The sequence below is a fragment of the Balaenoptera borealis genome (genome assembly GCF_965194805.1).
Source record: "Balaenoptera borealis genome assembly, chromosome: 17".
Taxonomy (NCBI): domain Eukaryota; kingdom Metazoa; phylum Chordata; class Mammalia; order Artiodactyla; family Balaenopteridae; genus Balaenoptera; species Balaenoptera borealis.
In genome coordinates this window covers 71,649,963-71,673,456 of record NC_138876.1, presented here as the reverse complement: position 1 = coordinate 71,673,456, position 23,494 = coordinate 71,649,963, and the positions used below count along the sequence as shown (strand labels likewise).

Genomic DNA, 23,494 nt, shown 5'->3' with positions numbered 1-23,494 from the left:
AGGACCCCACGGGAGCTGAAGGGCCCCAAGTCAGTGACAGGACTTGGGGTGGAGAGAGTGAGAGCTGAGTGCCAGGGTCCCGAGAGAATCTGGGTGAGCTGACAGACGCGGGGATGGCCACGGGGAGAACAGGACCTGTGGATGGTAGGGACACCAAAGGTTGGGGGCAGAGCGTCTGGAAGGGCTGGGAGGAGAATGCTGACGCTGTTTTGGGGTACGGGAGGCCCAGAAAACAGAATGGCTAAAGGCGTGCTCAGATTTAAAATTTGATATGCGGTATACACAAATCAGTCATTTTATGTACAGATAATAAAAAGTTGTAGGGGCACCTTGGCCTCAATATGTAAACATATAAAACAAATTATAATGGATAACCCCTTTCAACCATTGACATTTTAAAATATAATAGGCTCAACAGCATGCGGGAGCCGGTTAGTACCAGTGGATGAGGGCCACGCACTGCTAAATTTTCTGGAATTTTTGCAAGCCAGGTATTATGTTGGTAGATTGAAGTAGGCCTAGGAGGGAATAGTTACACCATGGAAATCTGCAAACACCACATACTAGGGCTTTTTCTCCCCTGGAAATCTGGCTGTTAAACATTTTCCAGCATACCACTGAATAGGCCTAAATATAACCTCCAAATCTGCCCAACTTTACGGTCCTGTTGTGAGTTTAACTGTGTCACTAAAAGAGATCTGTCCTAATCCCCAGTACCTGTGAATGTGACCTTATTGAAAGTAGGGTTTCTGCATATGTAATTAAGATGTAAGTTAAGATGAGGGCATCCTGGAGTAGGGTGGGTCCTCAATCCAATATGACTGTAGTCTAGAAGAGGAGCTGCAGAGACACACACACACAGGAAAACACCAGGTGAAGGCAGACACAGGGGGACCGCCATGGTGACAGAGGCAGAGACTGAGGTATGCCAAGGATTGCCAGCAACACCGGAAGCTAAGAGGATGTCGTGAAATATGTTCCCTCAGAGCTCCCAGAAGGAGCCCACCTAGCCAACAACACCTTGATTTCTGACCTCCAGAACTGTGAGGTAATAGGCTTACAGTGTTGTAAGTCACCCAGTTTGTGCTACCTTGTTCAGCATTGCTAGAAGACTATACACCTGCCACGCCGTCAAGTTTGGGCACAAGGCGCGTGGAAGTTCCCCAGCGTGAGCTGTGAAGGGAAGGCCCCTATGCCCTGTGCTCTGGTTCCCAGGGAACCTTCTCTCCTACGTCCTCCGGACGTCTGTTCTGTGCAGCCGGCTGCTACTCCTTGTTAGCTGCCTTGTGTTGTGGATTATGCTTTAAGTGTAGACGTGTTGCCTCCTCTTCTAGGTGGTAACCAGAAGTTGTAAACTCAGACGCCTCGTGTGTGGCTCAAGGTTGCTGAGTGCGACTCTGGGGGAGCCACTGCGGGCTGGAATGTGCGTCTGCCTTTAAATAAAACACTTACCCCACCCTGCTGGCCAAGGAAAACCTGACTAAGACCTGCCATCTGGGGACCTATGCAATCAATGTGCCAGAGAGAGAGGGAACGTCTCTTGGCCTTTGCCTTCCCCGGCAGCAGCCAGCAGGCATTGATTCACTGTTTGTGACTTTGCCGCCTGGATCTCGTGGGTCTTCTGTCCTGGCCCAGCAAGTGGGTCTGAGACCTCAGAATTTCAACAATTGCCCTAAAGTGTCCCCCTTCAGACAGAAACTTCAAAACAGATTTTTATAGGGTCATGATTTAAATCCCCTAGCTGACTAGCTACTCCACACTACTGCAAAACTTCAGCTTCAGAAGAATGTGGCGGAAGGGTGGTGTCCCCTCTAGACACGGCTTGCCCCACCCTGATGTTTCCATGAGTTTTTCTTGGTGACTCTCACAATCTCAGGTGGCTGAGGGAGAGGCGTCAGGGATACTGAAAAGAAAGGGTGATTTGGGGTGAGGAACCTTTTGAAGTTGAAACTCCTATTTATAGTTCATTACTTTTTGAACACCAGAGGGCGATACAGGCATAAAGATATAGCTGCTCTGCCTTGCTTTTTTTAATGTGAGACCAAATGCTGAGTATTGCTCATTTGACTCTTTTGCTCAGGTCTCTAAGAAAGTTACAGAGAAGGCTTTTGAGACCATTTTCCGGATGTCCAAGCCCTGGGGCTGGTACCCCCACGAAGGGTGCTGGGTAGGGTTACAGCTTCCTTCACTCACCCTCCCACCCCGTCCTGAGACTGTCTAGTTCCGGTCAGCTCTTTGGGAGGGTTTGGACTGTGTCCCAGGTAAGAGCTAACTTGTGCAGGGACCCAGCTTGTTACTTCCAGGGCCATTCATTTAAAACTGGTTTCGTGAGTTCTACTTAGTACCTGGCCCTGAGAGAATTGAGAAGCCTGAGAGACGAGCCCCCGTGAGGAGGGATGAGGGATTGCAGAGGTCCTAATGGTTATCACCTGGGCGGTTCGTGGGGCTTTGGTGATGGTGGCCAGCTGACCAGGCTGCGTGTCTGTGGTCTTGGACCAGCTCCCGCCAGTGACCTCTGATTGTGAGGACAGTTTGGCAGAATGTTCATGGTTTCTGGAGCATTATGGAAAGCTGTGCATGCCTCATGGGAGAGTCTGGGAGGAGCAGCAGTAGAGCAGTTGGGGTGCCCATGGCCGGCCTGACTGGTGGTGAGGGCCCTGGGAAGGGGCAGCTGGGCTCAGCTCTGGAGTCTGAGGCCTGTGAGGAGAGCTTAAGCTGCACAAGTGCCCATCTAGGTGGGCAGCAGGGAGACCAGCATCGGGGCCCATCTAATTCTGCAGGCCTAGAAACCATGGGTGTGTGTGTGTGCAGCTGCGGAAAAATCTGCACCTGACTACATAACTCATTCAGAAAGGAGCCTGTCTACCTTCACCCACTGGGAGAGGCGGCTCAGCTTTAGCTGTTCAGTTCTGGGCACCTTCCAAAGGCATTCAGCAGAGACAGAGACTGTTCTTAGCAATGACATGTTGTCAATAATAAAGCACCACTTAACTACACAAGAGAGAAGAAGGCTTTGCAGACCAAAAAGCTGTGCTAATGGGTTGATGACAATTTAGTGGGCTCTAGTTGTTCATCTGAAAGAGAAAACTTCAGCAAAATGAGGGGAAAATGTGTATCTACGATAGAGGGCACAAAGTCACTGCCATTATCCCAATGAGTACGTTGAAATGTACCACTGGAAAATCCAGCGTGGACACTAGAAATCGGTGCAAGGCCATGATCCGTTTGGCGCACAACAGGGCACCGCGCTGCCTCCCAGTCCTGTGATTGTTGCAGGGGCCTGGCCGCGTGCACTCACAAGAGAGGATTCTCCGCCATTTGTGATTCTATTTCTCAATTCAGCCTTTTAAATGAGCAAGGATTTAAAGGAACAGATTTGGAAGCAGAGCACTTAGATTGGACCCCAGTTCCAGCTTTCTGCCCCTCATTATTGATGTTCATGCTGGGGGGAAGTGATATGACCACAGGTAGTCAGTTATCTCTTTCTTAAAATGGACACTGAGTATCAGATAATGTATTTCACTTGTGAAAAAACTTATTAGGAAATTACCAAGGGTGGTTTAAGTGCAGTTATTAATCTCTAGAGGGAATCCTTTAGTATTTCCTTCCCTTTCAAACACATGTCTATTACCTGGGCTGGGTGAGGCTTCATTTGAAAGTGGGCTTTATTAGAGTTAAAGATATGTCTTTAGGCCAGTCCTATTAAACTACCACTTAAATGCCCCCCAAAATAGGAATGACAACTATTTCGGTTTCTATGTACTCTGCTGGTTTTGTAGTCTGTTTAGCCACATTTAGATGACAATTTGTAGAACAATCACTGTAATGGAAACCTTATTGAAAAGAAATGTTGCCTTGAGCAAAAGTTTATGTCTTTGTTTTTATCTTCTATCTTTTTTAGCTAATTAACATAAGAGACATCTTGAGCTAAGGTGAATGGGGAACAACCATCAGCAAAATCAAGGATCAATGTTCTGCTTACAGACATTTTGTCAAATAAACACTTCTGTTGGACTTGAAGTCTCCTTGGTTTATCACAGCAATTGCTTACTGTAAGTAAGCAACAAGGTGTTTAAATTTCACATCTGTGAAGTACATGTTATGTTTCCTAGCAGCGGACAAGACACAGTCAATATTTTTTCAGTAATACAGGTCTCAGATTCAGAGCTTTACTTAACCAAATAAATACTGTCCTTGACACTGAACTATGTACTAGACCTCATTAATGAACATGCTTATTGGTAGTTCCTTGTTTAAAGCCATTACTGCAATTTTTTTCTTGAGCTTTAAAATATACTCCATCTGGCTCATTCACAGATTGATAAGCAAGGGAATATAGCAGGCAACACCCCCCTGGAATTAGACTGTGAACTCCTGAAGCAAAGCTCTCTGGTGAGTTACAGCTTGGGCTGTGAAATCAGTCAGCCTGGTTTCAAAGCCTGGGTCCACGCTTACTAGCTGGTGACCTTGTGCAATTCATTCAGCCTCTCCAATCTTATATTCCTCCTCTGTAAAATAAGGACATGAAAGTACCCACCTTATAATTCTGTAGGATTCCAATGAGAGAATCTAGTTAACATGCTAGTTACTATCGTCACCAGCACCACCATCACCACCTCTGAAACCCTCACAACCCCCAGTATAACGCCTTGCACTATATTCATCGCATAGCTCATTCTACCTACTGATGAATTACAGATTTGGGATGAAATCTACCAGGATTGCCCATTCAAATTATTAAAATACTTCCAGCATACTCTGTTTCAATTTTAGGGGGCAGAGAGAGAGAGCACCATCTTAACAATTGCTCAAACCCCAACCCTAGAAAATAATCATTAGATTTGTGTTTATAAAAGTACCTAGTATCATTCTTGGCACACCTATACTAGATATTTGATAAAAGGTCTGAGAGGTAAAAAGTGTTCATATTTTATTACTCTTTTACAGAGAAGACACAGGTTTAAAGTGACTTGCCCAGAGTCTACAGGAATGTTGTTTTTGGATACTCCTTCTTGATTTAAACTATGCAAAGCCAAATTTTATTTTCTGTTGAATCACACAGATGCCATTATCTTTGCTAAGTGTTTTCTTAGGAAATCCAGGCAATGGAAAGTTCCTCTAGAGAGCTGCTTGGTCGACAAGTGCTTTCCATTTTACTTAACTAAAGCTGTCAGGTCCAGTGAATAAGGAAACTAGTCAGCACTGGCTCTTAATGTGGGCAGCTCTATAGAACCACCTGGAGCCCTAAAAGTGCCTGAGCCAGGCCCACTCTGCAAGATTTTGCTTTCGGATAAATCTGAGAGATGTTGCTTTTGGACAACATGGGTGGGGTCTAGACATCAGAATACTTAAAATCTTTCCAAGTGATTCTAGAAAGAGCTCCTATCTAGTTCTTCCCCCTTAGTCTTCTATGATTCTTTTTAAAACTGAAGTATAGTTGATTTACAATATTATATTAATTTCAGGTACATAGCATAGTGAGTCAGTGTTTTTATAGATTACACTCCATATAAAGTTATTACAAATAATGGCCATATTTCCTTGTACTGTACAATGTCCTTGTTGTTATTTATTTTATACATAGTAGTTTGTATCTCTTAATTCCATACCCCTATCTTGCCCCATCCTCCCTTTCCTCTCCCTACTGGTAACCACTAGTTTGTTCTCTATATCTGTGAGTCTGTTGCTGTTTTGTTATATACATTTGTTTTATTTTTTTAGATTCCACATACAAGTGATAACACTTGTCTTTCTCTGTCTGACTTATTTCACTAAGCATAACACCCTCTAGGTCCATCCATGTTGCTGCAAGTGGCAGAATTTCATTCTTTTTTTTACAGCTGAGTAATATTCCATTGTGTGTGTGTGTGTGTGTGTGTGTGTGTGTGTATCTTGGCTATTATGAATAATGCTGCTCTAACAGTGGGGTGCATGTATTTTTTTAGAATTAGTGTTTTTGTTTTCTTTGGATATATACCTAGCAGTGGAATTGCTGGATCATATGGTAGTTCTAGTCTTAGTTTTTTGAGGAACTTCTGTACTGTTTTCCATAGTGGCTGCACCAATTTACATTCCCACCAACAATGTAGGAGGGTTCCCTTTTCTCCATATCCTTGCCAAAATTTCTTATTTGTAGGTTTTTTGATGATAGCCAGTTGCACAGGTGTGAGGTGATATCTCACTGTGGTTTTAATTTGCATTTCTCTGATGATTAGCGATGTTGAGCATTTTTTCAAGTGTCTGTTGGCCACCTGTATATCTTCTTTGGAAAAATGTCTATTCAGTTCTTCTACCCATATATTTCATTGGGTTGTTTGTTTTTTGATGTTCAGTTCTATGAGCTGTTTATATATTTTGGATATTAACCCCTTGTTAGTCACACCATTGGCAAATATTCTCTCCCATTCCGTAGGTTGTCCTTTTGTTTTGTCAATGATTTCCTTTGCTGTGCAAAAGATTTTAAGTTTAATTAGGTCCCATTTGTTTATTTTTGCTTCTGTTTCTTTTGCCTTAAGAGACAGATCCAAAAAGATATTGCTGCGATTTATGTCAAGGAGTGTTCTGCCTATATTTTCCTCTAGGAGTTTTACAGTATTTGGTCTTACATTTAGGTCTTTAATCCATTTTGAGTTTATTTTTGTGTATGATGTCAGAGAATGTTCTAATTTCATTCTTTTATATGTAGCTGTCCAGTTTTCCCAACACCACTTATTGAAGAGACTGTCTTTTCTCCATTGTATATTCTTGCCTCCTTTGTCATAGACCATAAGTTCGTGAGTTTATTTCTTGGCTCTCTATTCTGTCCCATTGATCAATATATTTGTTTTTGTGCCAGTACCATGCTGTTTTGCTTACTGTAGCTTTATCGTACAGTCTGAAGTCAGGGAGCTTGATACATCCAGCTTTGTTCTTTTTTCTCAAGATTGCTTTGGCAATTCAGGGTCATCTGTAGTTTCATATAACTCAGGATTATTAGTTCTACTTCTGTGAAAAATGTTATTGGTATTTTGATAGAGAGTGCATTGTATCTGTAGATTGCTTTAGGTAGTATGGCCATTTTAACAATATTAATTCTTCCAACCCAAGAACATGGGAGGATATCTTTCCATTTTCTTTGTATCATCTTCAATTTCCTTCATCAGTGTTTTACAGTTTTCAGAGTATAGATCTTTCATCTATTTGGTTAAGTTTATCCCTAGGTATTTTATTCTTTTTGATGTGATTTTAAACAGGATTGTTTTCTCTTTCTGATAGTTCATTATTAATATTTAGAAAAGCAACAGATTTACGTATATCTTGTATTCTGCAACTTTACTAATTCATTTATTAGTTTTAAGAGTTTTTTGGTGGAGACTTTAGGGTTTTCTAGAAATAGTATCATGTCATCTGCAAATAGTCACAATATTAGTTCTTCCCTTCCAATTTGGATGCCTTTTATTTCTTTTTCTTGTCTGATGGCTGTGGCTAGCATTTCCAATAATATGATAAACAGAAGTGGCGAGAGTGGGCATCCTTGTCTTGTTCCTGACTTTAGAGGAAAGGCTTTCAGCTTTTCACTGTTGAATATGATGTCAGCCATGGGTTTGTCATAAATGGTCTTTATTATGTTGAGATATGTTCCCTCTATACCCACTTTGATGAGAGTTTTTATCATGAATGGATGTTGAATTTTGTCAAATGCTTTTTCTGCATCTATTGAGATGATCGCATGATTTTTTTACCCTTCCTTTTCTTAATGTGGTGTATCACACTGACTGGTTTGCGAATACGGGACCATCCTTGCATCCCTGGAATAAATCCCACTTGATCATGGTGTATGATCCTTTTTATTTATTGTTGAATTCAGCTTACTAATATTTTGTTGAGGATTTTTGCATCTACATTCATCAGAGATATTGGCTTGTAATTTTCTTTTTTTGTAGTGTCTTTGTCTGGTTTTGGTATCAGGGTAATGGTGGCCTAGTAGAATGAATTTGGGAGTGCTCTTCATCCTCTTCATTTTTTTGGAATAGTTTGAGCAGGACAGGTATTAGCTCTTCTTTATATGTTTTGTAAAATTCCCCTGTGAAGCTCTCTAGTCCTGGACTTTTGTTTCCCGGGAGTTTTCAAATTACAAATTCAATTTCGCTACTAGTGATCAGTCTGTTCAGATTGTCTATTTCTTTCTGATTCAGTCTTAGAGAGTTGTATGTTTCTAGAATTTGTCTGTTTCTTCTAGGTTTTCCAATTTGTTGAAATATAACTGTTCACAGTATTCTCTTATGATATTTTGTATCCCTATGATATCTGTAGCTATATTTTTCCTCTTTCATTTCTTATTTTGTTTATTTGGGTCCTCTCTCTTTTCTTGATGAGCCTGGCTAAAGGTTTATCAATTTTGTTTATCTTTTCAAAAAAAAACAAAACAACTTGGTTTCACTGATCTTTTCTATTGTTTTTTTGATCTCTATTTTATTTCCTCTCTGATCTTTAGTATTTCCTTCCTTCTGCTAACTTTGGGCTTTGTTTTTCTATTTCTAATTCCTTTAGATGGTAAGTTAGGTTGTCTGAGATTTTTCTAGTTTCTTGAGGTAGGCCTGTATCACTATAAACTTCCTGCTTAGAAATGCTTTTGTTGCATTCCTTTCCTAAGATTTTGGAAAGATGTGTTTCCATTTTCATTTGTCTCGAGGTATTTTCTGATTTATTTCCTCTTTGCTGTCTTCATTGACTCACTCGTTTTTTTTACTATCATGTTGATTAGTCTCCATGCTTTTCCCATTTTTCGTCTTGCAATTGATTGCTAGTTTCATACTGCTGTGGTCAGAAAAACTGCTCGATAAAATTTCTATCCTCTAAAATCTGTTGAGACTTATTTGGTGGCCTAGCATGTGATCCATCATGGAGAGTGTTCCACATGCACTTGAAAAGAATGTGTATTCTGCTGTTTTTAGATGGAATGTTTTATAGATATCTATTAAATCCAACTGGTCTAATATCATTTAAGACCACTGTTTCCTTACTGATTTTCTGCCTGGATGATCTGTGCATTGATGCAAGTGGGGTGTTAAAGTCCCCTACTATTATTGTATTTTTGTCAGTTTCTCCTTTTATGTCTGTTAATATTTTCTTTATATATTTAGGTGCTTCTGTATTAGGTACATATATGTTGATGAATGTTATATTCTCTTCTTGTATTGATCCCTTTATCATTATATAATGCTCTTCTTTATCTTTTGTTATAGACTTTCTTTTAAAGTCTGTTTTTTTTCTGATATGAGTATTGCTACCTCTGCTTTCTTGTCATTTCCATTTGCATGAAGTATCTTTTTCCACCCTCTCACTTTCAGTCTGTGTGTGTCTTTATTTCTGAAGTGAGTCTCTTGTAAGATGGATCTTGTTTTTTTGTTTTTTTTTCAATCGGCCACCCTATGTCTTTTGATTGAAACATTTAGTCCATTGACATTCAAAATGATTATGGATAGGTATGTACTTATTGCCATTTTGCTGCTTCTTTCTGGTTGTTTTGATAGTTCTTCTCTGTTCTTCTTTTAGTTTCTTCTTTTGTTGTTTAATAATTTTCTTTAGTGGTATGCTTGTTTTCCTTTCTCTCTAGTTTTTGTATATCTATGTAGGTTTTAAATTTGTGGTTACCATGTCCCTTAGCCTTCTATGATTCTATGCTTTCTTCATATTTACAGATTTAGGCACATTAAAATTCCATCCCCTTTGTAACCTCTTTTTAAAAGGGACATTTTTTAACTTTGGAAAATTAGGCGACATAATAGGAATTAACCAATTTGCATTCTGAAACATAAACACTTGATTTTATAGAAGAATTGCCAGAATTGTTCTGTAATTTTGTTTGAGGTGTTGCTGGAGTGGTCACCAACAGCCTCTTAATTTTATACAGTCAAGGCAATAACTTATCTTTTTCCTTTCTAAATTCATTTAACAGAATGAAGCTTACCCAGATGACTCGTCCCATGAAACTTATAAAGTGGGTGGCCTGAATTCCATATATAGCAGTAATAATAATAATAATAATGTAGAAGGGTAATAATAGTAACAGTGATAGCAATAATAATGCCTTTGTTCACTGCATTGGGTTGTTTAGATTAGGATTTATTTGTTGGAACTATGTGCCCTTGGACATCACATGTTCAAAATGAGTGGTGCTTGCACCTGCTGATATATGAAGTTTACGTTAAACACTATGTACCCTAATGTTTATGATTCTTAGATTATTTTGGTCAAATATTCAAATTCATCTAGTACCTGCTGCAGATTCTATGCTGATGTACTGGTACTAGTCATTTATTATAATAACCCTAACCCCATGTGGTAATTCAGAGAGGTATATAAAAGGTCTCTAGGAGCACCTAAGGGAATAGTGAAGACCCCATAAATAGAATACACAGGGAAAATTTGCATGCAATGCCCCCACCCCCAAACACACACACACACACACACAGACTTCTCTCTCCAATTTTCTAGAAAGGCCACATTGGTTCAATCTTGGAATATTTTCTAGGTTCCCCTCTTCAAACTTCAATGAGTACACTGGCAATGCTTTTACAGTACATTTGGTGCATTTTACATCAAGGAATTATTTATGTGCTTACCATGAGTTATGTCCTTTTACAAATATCATTTGAAGCTCACCATTTCCAGAAAGCCTCACCTGTTTCAGTGGACTATGATTCCATTAATCTCCGGCTGTATCTTTAGATTATATATCAGAAGCCATATGTGTATAGGCATGTGCTGACATCCTATGTATTAGAGCACACATCAGCATGAATCTTTTATTTCTTCAATTTAAGTGCCCAGGGCCATTGAATGTACTCTTCCACCTGCCTAGAATATATTTGCTTCTACAAACAATCCCTTCATCTAGTTCTTTTCAGATATCTGCTTGGTTATTTTTGTTCAGGGAATCTTTTTCTGATCTTCCCCTGCTCCACTGATTTACATAGTCTTACATCTCTCCAAAGTCTTACTTTTATACTTATTTGAGCGATCATTTGATTAATAATCTGTCTCTATTGGTAGGTTGTAACTCTGTAAACCACAAACCCAGAGTCTGTATTTGGTTTTGTTTACCAGGATATTTCTAGCATCTAGCCCTACTAGACCTAGTAGGTAACCAACTGTTGAATGACTAGATGAATAAGAAACTATGTTTTCTCTCTGAGAAACAGCTGTAGTTTTACTTCACCTAAGAGTTTTGCAATACGTAAAACAATTATAAACTCATGGTTTAGTCAATATTAAAAAATTAAACAGTAATGATTTAAGAAGAGAGTGGTTAATTGTGTAAAAATAATGGATTTTACTAAAACTATTTATTAAACTGAATTTGAGGCTTTAAACCTCAATTTTAAAAAATGTCACCCATAATCTCACGATATTAATATAGCAACTATTTTCTTTTCATCAAAGGACACTGCCCTACTAATTAAACTTAAGAGCTTTTGCACAGCAAAGGAAACCTAAGCAAAACGAAAAGACAACCTACGGGTTGGGAGAAAATATTTGCAAACAATGCTACCGACAAGGGCTTAATTTCCAAAATATACAAAAAGCTCAAACAACTTAATATCAAAAAACTAACAACCCAATCACAAAATGGGCAGAAGACCTAAATACACATTTCTCCAAAGAAGACATTCAGATGGCCAACAAGCAAATGAAAAGATGTTCAATATTGCCAATTACTAGAGAAATGCAAATCAAAATTATAATGAGGTATCACCTCACACCAGTCAAAATGGCCATCAGTAAAAATCTACAAACAATAAATGCTGGAGAGGGTGTGGAGAAAAGGGAACCCTCCTACACTGTAGGTGGGAATGTAAATTGGTGCAGCCACTATGGAGAACAGTACAGAGGTTCCTTAAAAAACTAAAAATAAAGTTACCATACGAGTCTGCAATCCCACTCCTGGGCATATATCCAAAGAAATCTCTAATTTGAAAAGATACATGCACCCCAATGTTCATAGCAGTGCTATTTACAATAGCCAAGACATGGAAACAACCTAAATGTCCACTGACAGATGAATGGATAAAGAAGATGTAGCATATATATATAGATAGATAGATATATAATGGAATATTACTCAGCCATAAAAATGAATGAAATAATGTCATTTGCAGCAACATGGATGGACCTAGAGATGATCATATTAAGTGAAGTAAGTCAGACAGCAAAAGACAAATATATGATATCACTTATATGTGGAATCTAAAAAACTGATACAAACAAACTTATTTACGAAATGGAAATAGACTCACACAGAAAACAAACTTATGGTTACCAAAGAGGATAGCACGGTGGGTGGGGGAGAGATAAATTAGGAGTTTGGGATTAACATATACACACTACTATATATAAAACAGATAGACAACAAGGACCTACTGTATAGCATAGGAAACTACACTCAGTATCTTGTAATAACCTATAATGGAAAAGAATCTGAAAGAGAATACATACATGCATATATGTATGTATACATACATATACACATAAATATATAACTGAATCACTATGCTGTACACTTGAAACTAACACAACACTGTAAATTAACTATACTTCAATTAAAAAAAAAAAAGGACATTGTCCTTAAGCTGAAGTGATGATGGAACTTGGGTATTTAGCTTTAAATGTCTTTAGTTCCCCCCACCCCTGCCCCATTTATCTGCATGATGGTTGGCTGCTTTCTAAACTCTGGCTGGAAATCAGGATCTATGAGAAATAGCCTTTGTATCTGAAAAAAAACAATGATATCTAGAGGTGAGAGCGCTCTGAAATGTTTATACAAAACAGCACTAGGATTTGCTACCTGTCATACTAAGCAGCAAACTTAAACACTACCTTCAACTTCAGGAGCCAGACCACATTTTGCAAAATTCAGGAGTAATACCTGTCTCATTTGACTTAAGACTTTTTCAGTCTGTACGATCTTACTCAAAATCATAGGGAACTATTCTCTCTTGTGACCTTCTATTTTATATGAGACTTTGAGCATTGTTTTAACAAGAAATCCCTAATTTTTCTGTTGTCTGTGCCATTTGGCATGCGGGATCTTAGTTCCCTGACCAGGGATTGAACCCATGCCCCCTGCAATGGAAGCGTGGAGTCTTAACCACTGGACTGCCAGGGAAGTCCCAAGAAATCCCTAATTCTTAAAACCACCTCAGTCACCACTGTGACTCAGTGCCTCTTAACTAAGATTAGGGTAAAATGTTCAGATATGAAAACAGTTGAATTAATGTAGTGAGAAATTACAGTTTCACCCTTATTAATGTTATATGGTCCTTCCAGTAATTTTAAAGCAATTGATTAGTACTAGCCTTAGACCAAAGGAAAATAAAATTAAAAAGAACCCACTGTGACTCTGAATAGCTAAAGTAACCTTGAGAAAGAACAACAAAGCTGGAGGCATCACACTCCCTGATTTCACACTATATTATTAATATAAATGCTAGAGTAATCAAAACAGTATGGTATTGGCATAAAAACAGACACACAGATCAATGGAACAAAACACAGAGCCCAGAAATAAAGCCATGCTCGTATGGTCAATTAATCTATGACAAAGAAGCCAAGAATATACACTGGGGAAAGGACAGTCTCTTCAATAAATGTGTTGGGAAAACTGGACAACCACATGCAAAAGAATGAAACTGGACCGTTATCTTACACTGTACACAAAAATCAACTCAAAATGGATTAAAAACTTGAAGGTAAGACCTGAAACCATAAAAGTCCTAAAAGAAAATGTAGGTGGTAAGCACCTTGACATGGGCGTTGGCGATGATATTTTGGATTTGACGTCAAAAGCAAAGGCAACTAAAGCACAAATAAACAAGTGGGAATATGTCAAACTAAAAACCTTCTGCACAGCAAAGGACACCATCAACAAAGTGAAAAGGCAACCTACCAAATGGGGGAAAGTATTTGCAAATCATATATCCGATAACGGGTTAATAAGTAAAATATATAAAGAATTCATACAAATCAACAGCAAAAAAGCAAGCAACCCAAATAAAAAAATGGATAGAGGATCTGAATAGGTATTTTTCCAAAGAAGACATGCAGATGGCCAACAGGTACATGAAAAGGCGCTCAACAACACTAATCATCAGGGAAATGCAAGTCACAACCACAGTAAGATATCACTTCACACCTGTCCAAATGGCTATCATCAAAAAGTCTACAAATAACAAGTGCTGATGAAAATGTGGAGAAAATGGAGCCTCATGCGCACTGTTTGTAAGAATGTAAATTGGTGCATCAACTATGGAAAACAGTATCGAGGTTCCTCAAAAAATTGAAAACAGAACTACCATATATTTCAGCAATTTCTCTTCTGGGTATTTATCCAAAGAAAACATTAACTCGAATAGATACCTGCACCCCCATGTTCATTGCAGCATTATTTGCAATAGCCAAGATATGGAAACAACCTAAGTGTATATCAATGGATGAATGAATGGTTTAAGAAAATGCAGTATATATCACTTAGCCATAAAAAAGAAGGAAATCTTGCCATTTATGACAACATGGATGGACCTTGAGGGTATCATGCTAAGTGAAATAATTCAGACAAACACTATATAATCTCACTTACATGTGGAATTAAAAAAAAACTAACAAACCTGAGCTCACAGATACAGAGAACAGATTGGTGGGTGCCATAAGCAGAGGGGGGTGAGGGGGGGTGTGGTCGTGGTAATGGGTGGGTGAAATGGGTGAAGGGGGTCAAAAGGTACAAACTTCTAGCTATAAAATAAGTCATGGAGATGTCATGTACAGCAATGGTGACTATAGTTAATAATACCGTATGGCATATTTGAAAGTTGCTAAGAGAGTAGATCTTAAAAGTTTTCATCACAAGAAAAAAAATTTGTAACTATGTATGGTGATGGATGTTACCTAGACTTACCATGGTGATCTTTTAGCAATATATACAAATATTGAATCATTACATTGTACATCTGAAACGAATTAAATATGTCAACTATATCTCAATAAAAAAGAAAAGAAAAGAACCCACTTTGCATGTCAGGAGACAGCACATTTTCTTGATTTAAAGTTCTGGTGGAAACCTGGAAGCAATTCCATAGCAGCATCTGGCTGAGCCAAGCACCAGTTGACTAATGATCAAATTAGAGGTAGCATGTATTTTGGTATCACTGGATGCCTTGTAATGGCAACCTTTGTGGTCATGCATGTTTTATTCTCTCTTTGTTATGTTTTCCAGAGGGATAACCAATTGGCTGATAGAGTAACAAATCAAAAGTAACTCGACGCCATTGACCCGCTTAAGCTCGCATGGGAACGACGGAAAGGAGCAGCCGTTTACTCTGAAAGAGCGGAACAGGTATGAAACAATTCCTTGTTGCTGCCTTTATTTCTTTGCACATCTATTTCCAGACCAGTTGAAAACAGCAAGTTATTCCTGTTTGAAAACACAGAATCGGAGTTATAGGAACAGGTACTGTGGGTTATTTGTAACATTCCCAAGTTGTCTCATCTTCAGGTTGCTGTTTGTAGAAGTACCAGTGCAGTCAAGAGGTAATTATTTTTCAATAGCAAACTGTAATCACACTAGGGAGAATTATTACTTTAAAACATAGGTTAGCATTTTGGATGTGTGTTTAGCTTTAAGATACAACGCCCTTTGAATAAGGAGATCTTGCTCCAATAAACAGATTTCTATAGAGGAATTATAGAAGTAATTAAAAAATGGTAAAACATGTTGGTTCCTCCAATCACAGCCATCAGAAGTGTTTTTGCTGTTTAATGATCTAATCTCCCCTGCTCACATTCATTTTCTCAGCCGTGAAGGGACCCTGCCAAGAAAGGCATAGTTTGATTTTTTTTCCATTTTCAGAATTCACGTAATAGACAGGTGAAGCTTCTTTTACTCTGAAGGAAACATTTCATGTCAACATGAAAAATTTAGAACAGCATTTGTAGGGCTCCTGGAATTAGAACCTTTAAAATATGTGTTTATTTTGAATTGGATGTCTGTCACCATTGGAGTGCTGAACGTTCTTTCAATTATATCTTTATCAAGAGACAGGTAAGCTGTATGTGGTTTGGTAGTGACTTTAGTGGTCAGTGGTTTAAGAAATTATGATATTAATGGATTGTAATGCAGCTAGAAAGTAATTTAAGTTCAGATGATTGTCATGTACTTATGATCAAAATTAAATTACTTAATAACTTTGCATAAGTTTTTTCTCTATAGGATAGTATAGATGAGAGACTATGAATAAATAATAAAGACTTGAGTTTTGCATAGGAATATTAGCATTCAAAAGGCTACAGAGAAAGAACTCATAAAGATTATATTTTATATAAGGAATTAAACAAGGGTATGACTCCATTATTTAAGTTTAAGGAGAGTTTTTAGGAGATGTTTTGACTATTGCTCTGTAGTTAGTATGTTCTTGGAATAATGTCTTTATTTTCACACAATAAACAACTAAGGGTTTCAATGTATTACTCTATTGAATTTGACACTAAATGTCATCTGCATTAATAATATATGAAGAGTCTGGTTTCCGGCTCAGCAAGGGCACAGAAAAATAGCAGGTTGTTGCTTGACACACAGAAAGCAACCCTGCAGTCTCTGTGTTCCTTTATGTTTCAGTTTACAGAGTCAGCCAACTACTAACAACACTGACCAGCTATTGATCAACTATCTTTTTCTTGTGTTCCAATATTGATGTAATTTTTTTTAAGTACCTCAATTAAGAGATGTTGATGTTGTCGTCTAAAAAGAAATATTTTGATCTTTTGGGAATAGCGCAAAGAAGATGAAACAGAAAATAAACAAGTTCCGAACTCTCTAACAACCCATTCTGAATATTATTCAATCCACAACATAAAGAAAGTCAGCTACTGGATTTCACTTAGCAGGAACAGATTACAGTGTGATTAGATTTCTAAATAAAGGATGATATGAAAAAATACATAAACTAAAGGAATAGCCAGTTACCATGTCTTCTTGGGCATGAGTTTCTATGTACAGAACTACTGAGAGATGGAATCTGCCTTCTTTTTCCATTGGGGAGAGGAGTATGTAAAGGGACGGCTGTGGGGTGGGGAAGGGTGAATCCCAGATTGTTTCCAGGACTACTCCAGCCCCCAAGTGACCCCCCTCTCTTGTTCCTCACCTGGAATAACTTTAGGGGGCAGTCAAGGCATGTTTGTGCCTTGTTGAAATTGATTTTAGGACAATCTGTTGATTTATGCAAGCCATGGACTCTCTCTTATTTCATGAGATAGATGATGAAGAGTGAATACATTTTATTCCCTCAGACTGAAACTGTTTCTTCTGAATATAGAGAAAAATAAAGGTAACTATTTTTCACACTTTTATTTCTTCTTAGTTCTCTTGACTAGCTCTCTACAAACTTTCTTTCTGAAAATGTCTTGACCCAGATTTATCACTGCTTCTTTTATCCATACTAGTAATGTCTATACACTATATCTGAATCTGTTTGGTTTGAATACCTTAGTGTATGTATATATATACATATATATATGTGTGTGTGTGTGTGTATATATATATATACACACACACACACATATATATATACCATTGTTATGTCCCTGAAGTATTCATTCTCAAGTACCTGCAAGCCACTTTCAATTTAAAGGTAGAGTAGGTTGCAGTGATTTAAGAAAAATCCACAGTGGATAAGCCTGGCTTAAAGGTGCTCAGGGAACCGCTACTGATGTTTAATTGAGGTACATGACACTAAGGAGTATTGGTTGACAGTGACCAGAATCTATTTATAGCTAAGACATGCTCAAAAGAAAACAATGTATATACATTTGTGTACAGGGAGGAATTTTACTGGCTCAACCCAAGGAAGGGATGATGGACAAACTGTGGGAGGGGATGAGTTGCAAGTGTACCCGAAAACAACTGGAACCAGGGGACTGAACCCCACTGAGGCTCTCTCTCCATCTCCTGCCACTGCTCCTCTTCTGCAGGTCTGTTTCAATCTCTCTCATTTCAGGCCAGCCAACAATACCCAAACTTTACATTTTACAGGTTTTACCATCTGAGAGATTGTTCTACATCCAAAACAAAAAAAAAATCTTAGGGAAGGACTCTGGTTGACCTGGTTGACTTGGCTTGGGTAAGGTACCCACTCCTGGTCTATTCAACTGAGATCAGGTAAGACTGAGGCAGGTCTCACAAGACGCCTATGTTGCAGTGCAGAAGGAGGAGAAAGGAGAACTAATAGGCTAATAGCAAAGTTGTCTGCTACAATGATCTCTGGTCAGAATGCCCCAAAAGGCATTTGTTAAGTTGGCTTAGATGACCTCTAACTCCATATTCTACGGTCCTAGGATTTGAATCATTATGTTGATATATTCTTAGTTAGTGACTCTGGGGATCTTGCTACCCAGCGAGATCTTAAAATCTCCGAGACAAGTATGATGACCGTGGTCCTATTCCTTGCCTACCAAGCCACACAGAAATCCCTACTTTCCAAATCCCATTCATTCATGGCATTTAGTGTGACTAGTGAGAAACCTACCTACCAGTCGCCTCCATTCCTGGGAACAGTTAGGTGGAAGTGTAGGGCAGAGCATCAGTATCCTGAGCACATGTGTGTGGTGGCAGCAGGAGAGAGGGGACAGAAAAGAAGTAGGGAGGGTGTCAGTTACTTGGGCAATTTTTCCTTCAATTGTGAATATTCAGTTGGGCTGTGGTTCCAGGATAGGGCTGAGCTGCAGAACTGGAACCCAGGGATGAAGGACCCAGCCCCAAGTCCTGAATTACTTACTTGCTAGGGAAACTGTGATGGGTACGTGAGAGAGGTAAGGTAGAGCAGTAGTGAAAATAAGCGCTACGATTTACTGAGTGGCTGCCAGTCAGTATGGACATCTGCTAGATTTTGTTTCGTGGCAAGCAAAATTAGGATTCCTCCTCCTCTTGTCCTTGTGTGAACCAGACATTTGGGACTCGGCCCCTCTGGCCTCCAGAAGCTCCACTTTCATGGAAGGCTAACTGAGGAGGGGACAACACAGTCAGGCCAAAAGAGGAACCTCTGTCCTTGTGTTGTTGTCCTCTGTTAAGTCAGTTTTCTTCCCCAGTGTCTTCAGGGCTGCAGGAGTTTTGCTTGGGGTCTGACTTTCTTCAGCACTGGCTTCCTGTTCTCCCCTCAAGAAGCTAAATGCTCACAAAAACATTTTGAAGTTCTTCACGTTGTCCTTCTTAATCGAATTACTTAGGACCACAGGCACTCACTGTGCCATGCTGCGGTCTCAGGGGCCTCTAAGACCACCCTGACCCACCAAATGACATCCAGAAGGCTCTGCTCTTGCCTGTGTTGGTTCAGTCATTAGTCTGGTGGAAGCAGAGCTCAAAGGTTGGCTTCAACCAAGCCCATCTACCACTGGGACGTGCCCATTTGGGTCTGCTGCTGCCACTGTTGTCACCAGGGATTCCTTGTGTTGAACATGAGTATTGCCACAGCCCTGATGCCATCTCTTGAGCCCTGGTATATACATTCATTGACATTCATTCACTCTTACAGCACTTGCTGCACAAAGCCCAAAGCCCAGAGATGGACAGTAATTTTCAAGGAACTTCTGGTCAGAGGAGCTTGCAATCTAAGTAATTTTATTTATTTATTTTTTCTTGTTTTGTTTTTGTGATAAAATACAACATAGAGTTTACTTTTTTAACTGTACAATTCAATGACATGAAGTAAAATCACAGTGATATTTAACCATCACCATTATCTACTTCCAGAACTTTTTCATCATCCCAAACAGAAATTTGTACCCATTAAGCAATAACTCCCCATTCCCCACTTCCCCCTCACCCCCCCACCTCTGGTAGTCTGTATTCTACTTTCTGTCTCTATGAATATGCCTATTCAAGGTACTCATAAACAGGGATCACATTACAATATTTGTCCTTTTGTGACTGGCTTATTTCACTTAGATAATGTTTTCAAGGTTCATCTTATTGTAGCATGTATCAGAATTCCATTTCTTTTTATAGCTGAGTAATATTTCATTGTATGTACATACCACGTTTTCATTTATCTGGCTTTTATGAATAATGCTGCTATGAACATTGGTATTTTTGGTTTTTTTTTTTTTTTTTAATTTTTATATATTTATTTATTTATTTATTTATTTATGGCTGTGCTGGGTCTTCGTTTCTGTGCGAGGGCTTTCTCTAGTTGCGGCGAGCGGGGGCCACTCTTCATCGCGGTGCGCGGGCCTCTCACTATCGCGGCCTCTCTTGTTGCGGAGCACAGGCTCCAGACGCACAGGCTCAGTAGTTGTGGCTCACGGGCCCAGCTGCTCCGCGGCACGTGGGATCCTCCCAGACCAGGGCTCGAACCCGTGTCCCCTGCACTGGCAGGCAGATTCTCAACCACTGCGCCACCAGGGAAGCCCTGTTTTTTTTTTTTTTTTTTAAATTTTATTTATTTATTTATTTATTTATTTATTTATTTATTTATTTATTTATTTATTTCTGGCTGTGCTGGGTCTTCGTTTCTGTGCTAGGGCCTTCTCTAGTTGTGGCAAGCGGGGGCCACTCTTCATCGCGGTGCACGGGCCTCTCACCGTCGCGGCCTCTCCCGTTGCGGAGCACAGGCTCCAGATGCGCAGGCTCAGTAATTGTGGCTCACGGGCCCATTTGCTCCGCGGCATGTGGGATCTTCCCAGACCAGGGCTCGAACCCGCGTCCCCTGCATTGGCAGGCAGACTCTCAACCACCGCGCCACCAGGGAAGCCCTTGTTTCTGTTTTTTAATATATTAACTTATTTAATTCTTCAACAGCTCTATGAGTTTAGGCACTTTTTTTGTCTCCAATTTATAGATAGGGATGGTCATGCAGCTGGTCATGGCAAGGCCAATATTCCAACCCAGAGGGTCTGACTACAGGGCACTCCCTGACTTACACACTGTGCCTCCTTTAATAAAAATAGTTCTTTGAAGTTACTATGTCCTGGGTACATTATACGCATTAGTTCTAAATCCTTAAGGTATCCTTATGATGTGGGCTTTATCATTCTCACATTGCAAGTGAAGACATTAAGGCTTGGCGAGGCTGAGCGTGGACGCAGGAATGCCCCCAGAGTGCTTGCTTCTCCGTGCTTCCCCCCTAGAGCCAGAACACAGCAGGAAGATGGCTCCTTGGGACTTGGGACAGCACAGCCCTTTCTGTGCTGTGCTATCTCGTGTGCAAAACCCATGAGCACTGTCGGGGGACTTGGTATCCCACAGCTGCAGAGAAGTTCTAACCAGGCTCCTAAATGAGACCAGGATTTTTTTTTTTTTTTTGATACTCACAGAAAGTTGGTTTTTTGTGTTTTGTTTGTTTTGTTTTTTTTTAAAAAAAACTCATACTCTAACAATGGCTAGGCCAATAGAGTCAAAGTAAAATAGATGATTATTTCCATTGCTGGCTAAATTTGGAAAAGATACAAAAAAGGAGTTATGCAAATTCTGACCAAAAAATCTATATATGCCTGACTTGGGAGGACTGATTTTTAACAATTATGAGTTAGCTGGATATTTAGATAACATTTTGCTTCTATTTACCCATGTGGACAAAGCCATATTCCATTTGCATGGCTGCCTGTATGTAGCCTTTAAAACCCTGACTGGCTTGAAGCTCTAGTGTTGGCTTTCCTAACCTTTTTCTCCCCTCCTTTTGCAGCTAACACAAAGATGTACTTCAGATTGCCATTTTATAAAAGGTCAGAAATGAACTATCTTCCCTTGAGAGAGTGGGATCCAGTATGCATAACCCTCATGGCTATTTCCCCTCTGGTTTTGCAGCTTGAGAAAATGGCAGGTAACATACCTAACCAAAGACAGCGGACTATGTCAACATCTGGAGAAGCTCTATATGAAATTCTTGGTCTGCATAAGGGAGCATCAAATGAAGAAATTAAGAAAACCTACAGGTACAGAGGAAGTTCAATGACGGTATTTCCTGTACTGCTAGTGATAGTTATTTTGTGATTGGCGAGTGCCTCCAATTAAAGACATAAGCTTCCTGCTGAGACCTGGTAATCAAGAGTTTTGGAACTCACGTTCCATTCCCTATTCTACAGCATAAGCAGTTGGGAATGGACGGCATCACACTGATTTTATGAAAAGAACTCTCTTGTGATGCTGGGCCTTAGGAAAGGGTAGCCGGTGTTCTAGGCCTGCATTGTTAGAGAGAGACAGACAGACAGACAGACAAACACTGCAAATGACCAGGAGTTGTGATTTAACCCACATGAGATAGCATCACCAAATGTGGTAGAGGGATTTAAAAAAGTAAATAAAGGGGAGCTTCTTTGTAATTGCTGTACTGTGCTATGCTTTTCAAGTCTTCAGTTCTGATCTTTCATATCTGATCTAATTCCAAGTTAGCTACTTTTGGGAAAAACTGAAATATCTTTTTCTTCAAAGCACCAAGGAATTTTAAAAAGGATTAAGTAAAAAAATAATTTACTTATTGTGCAAAATTTGGAAATCACTAAAAATGAAGATAATAACATTTATCCATAATTCTACCTCTAGTGATAATTATCATTGATATTTTTTCTTCCAGTCTTTTAAAAATAATCTAGAGAAGACATTTTACACTCGAATTGGATTTATCTATATTCTCTAACTAGCTGTCTTATTTTTTGTCTTGTCCCAATTTTATTTATTTTTATACAATTTTTAAAGGTTACTTTCCATGTACAGTTACTACAAAATACTGGCTCTGTTCCCTGTGTTGTACAGTACAGTATAGTACGTCCTTGAGCCTGTCTTACACCCAGTAGTTTGTCCCTCCCCCTCCACCTCCCCCGCCACTGGTAACCACTAGTTTGCTCTCTATACCTGTGAGTCTGCTTCTTTTATGTTACATTCACTAGTTTGTTGTATTTTTTCATTAAAAATTTTTTTTCCAGCCTCTTGCATTTCATATTTTAGGAAAATATAATTTTTTCTCTCTTTTTTATTTAATTTTTTCAATTTTTATACAATTTTTAAAGGTTAATTTCCATTTACAGTTATTACTAAGTATTGGCTGCATTCCCCTTGTTGTACAATAACACATCCTTGAGCCTATCTTACACCCAGTAGTTTGTACCTCCCATTCCCCCATCCCTATATTGGGCGCATGTATGTTTTCAAATTAGTGGTTTTGCTTTTTCAGATATATACCCAGGAGTGGAACTGCTGGGTCATATGGCAGTTCTATTTTTAGTTTTTTGAGAAACCTCCACACTGTTTTCCATAGTGGCTGCACCAATTTACATTCCCACCAACTAACTAGCTTTCTTTTTAACAAGATCCTATCATGAAAATATTTTGGTGCTATTTAATATTGTGATTTTTAATGCCTGCAGCCTATGGCTATTCTGTAACTTAATTACTTTATGAGCTACTTTTTAACATGTAAATTCTTTTAATTTTCACTATACTTAATATCCTTGTACATAAATGATGATGCATATTTCC

General features: G+C 39.1%; 2 protein-coding genes and 2 long non-coding RNA genes across 7 annotated transcripts in view; 1 reads left to right on the top strand and 3 right to left on the bottom strand.

Moving 5' to 3' along the window:
- The window catches only part of LOC309615376, a 515,886-nt gene that overhangs the window by 137,230 nt on the left and 355,162 nt on the right, over nucleotides 1-23,494 (bottom strand). The window lies entirely within an intron of this gene.
- The window catches only part of CRH (corticotropin releasing hormone), a 435,535-nt gene that overhangs the window by 89,314 nt on the left and 322,727 nt on the right, over nucleotides 1-23,494 (bottom strand). The gene's annotated exons all lie outside the window — the stretch shown is intronic.
- LOC309615364 overlaps nucleotides 1-23,494 on the bottom strand; it is a 226,510-nt gene that overhangs the window by 98,928 nt on the left and 104,088 nt on the right. The window lies entirely within an intron of this gene.
- The window catches only part of DNAJC5B (DnaJ heat shock protein family (Hsp40) member C5 beta), a 59,993-nt gene continuing 53,706 nt past the window's right edge, over nucleotides 17,208-23,494 (top strand). The window contains exon 1 of one of the 2 annotated variants that reach the window (XM_082364864.1): nucleotides 17,208-21,954. In XM_082364864.1, coding sequence (XP_082220990.1) covers nucleotides 21,716-21,954 — 239 coding nt within the window. In that variant the 5' untranslated portion in view covers nucleotides 17,208-21,715. The remainder of the gene's footprint in view (nucleotides 21,955-23,494) is intronic. The other variant, XM_082364865.1, reaches the window with a different exon arrangement.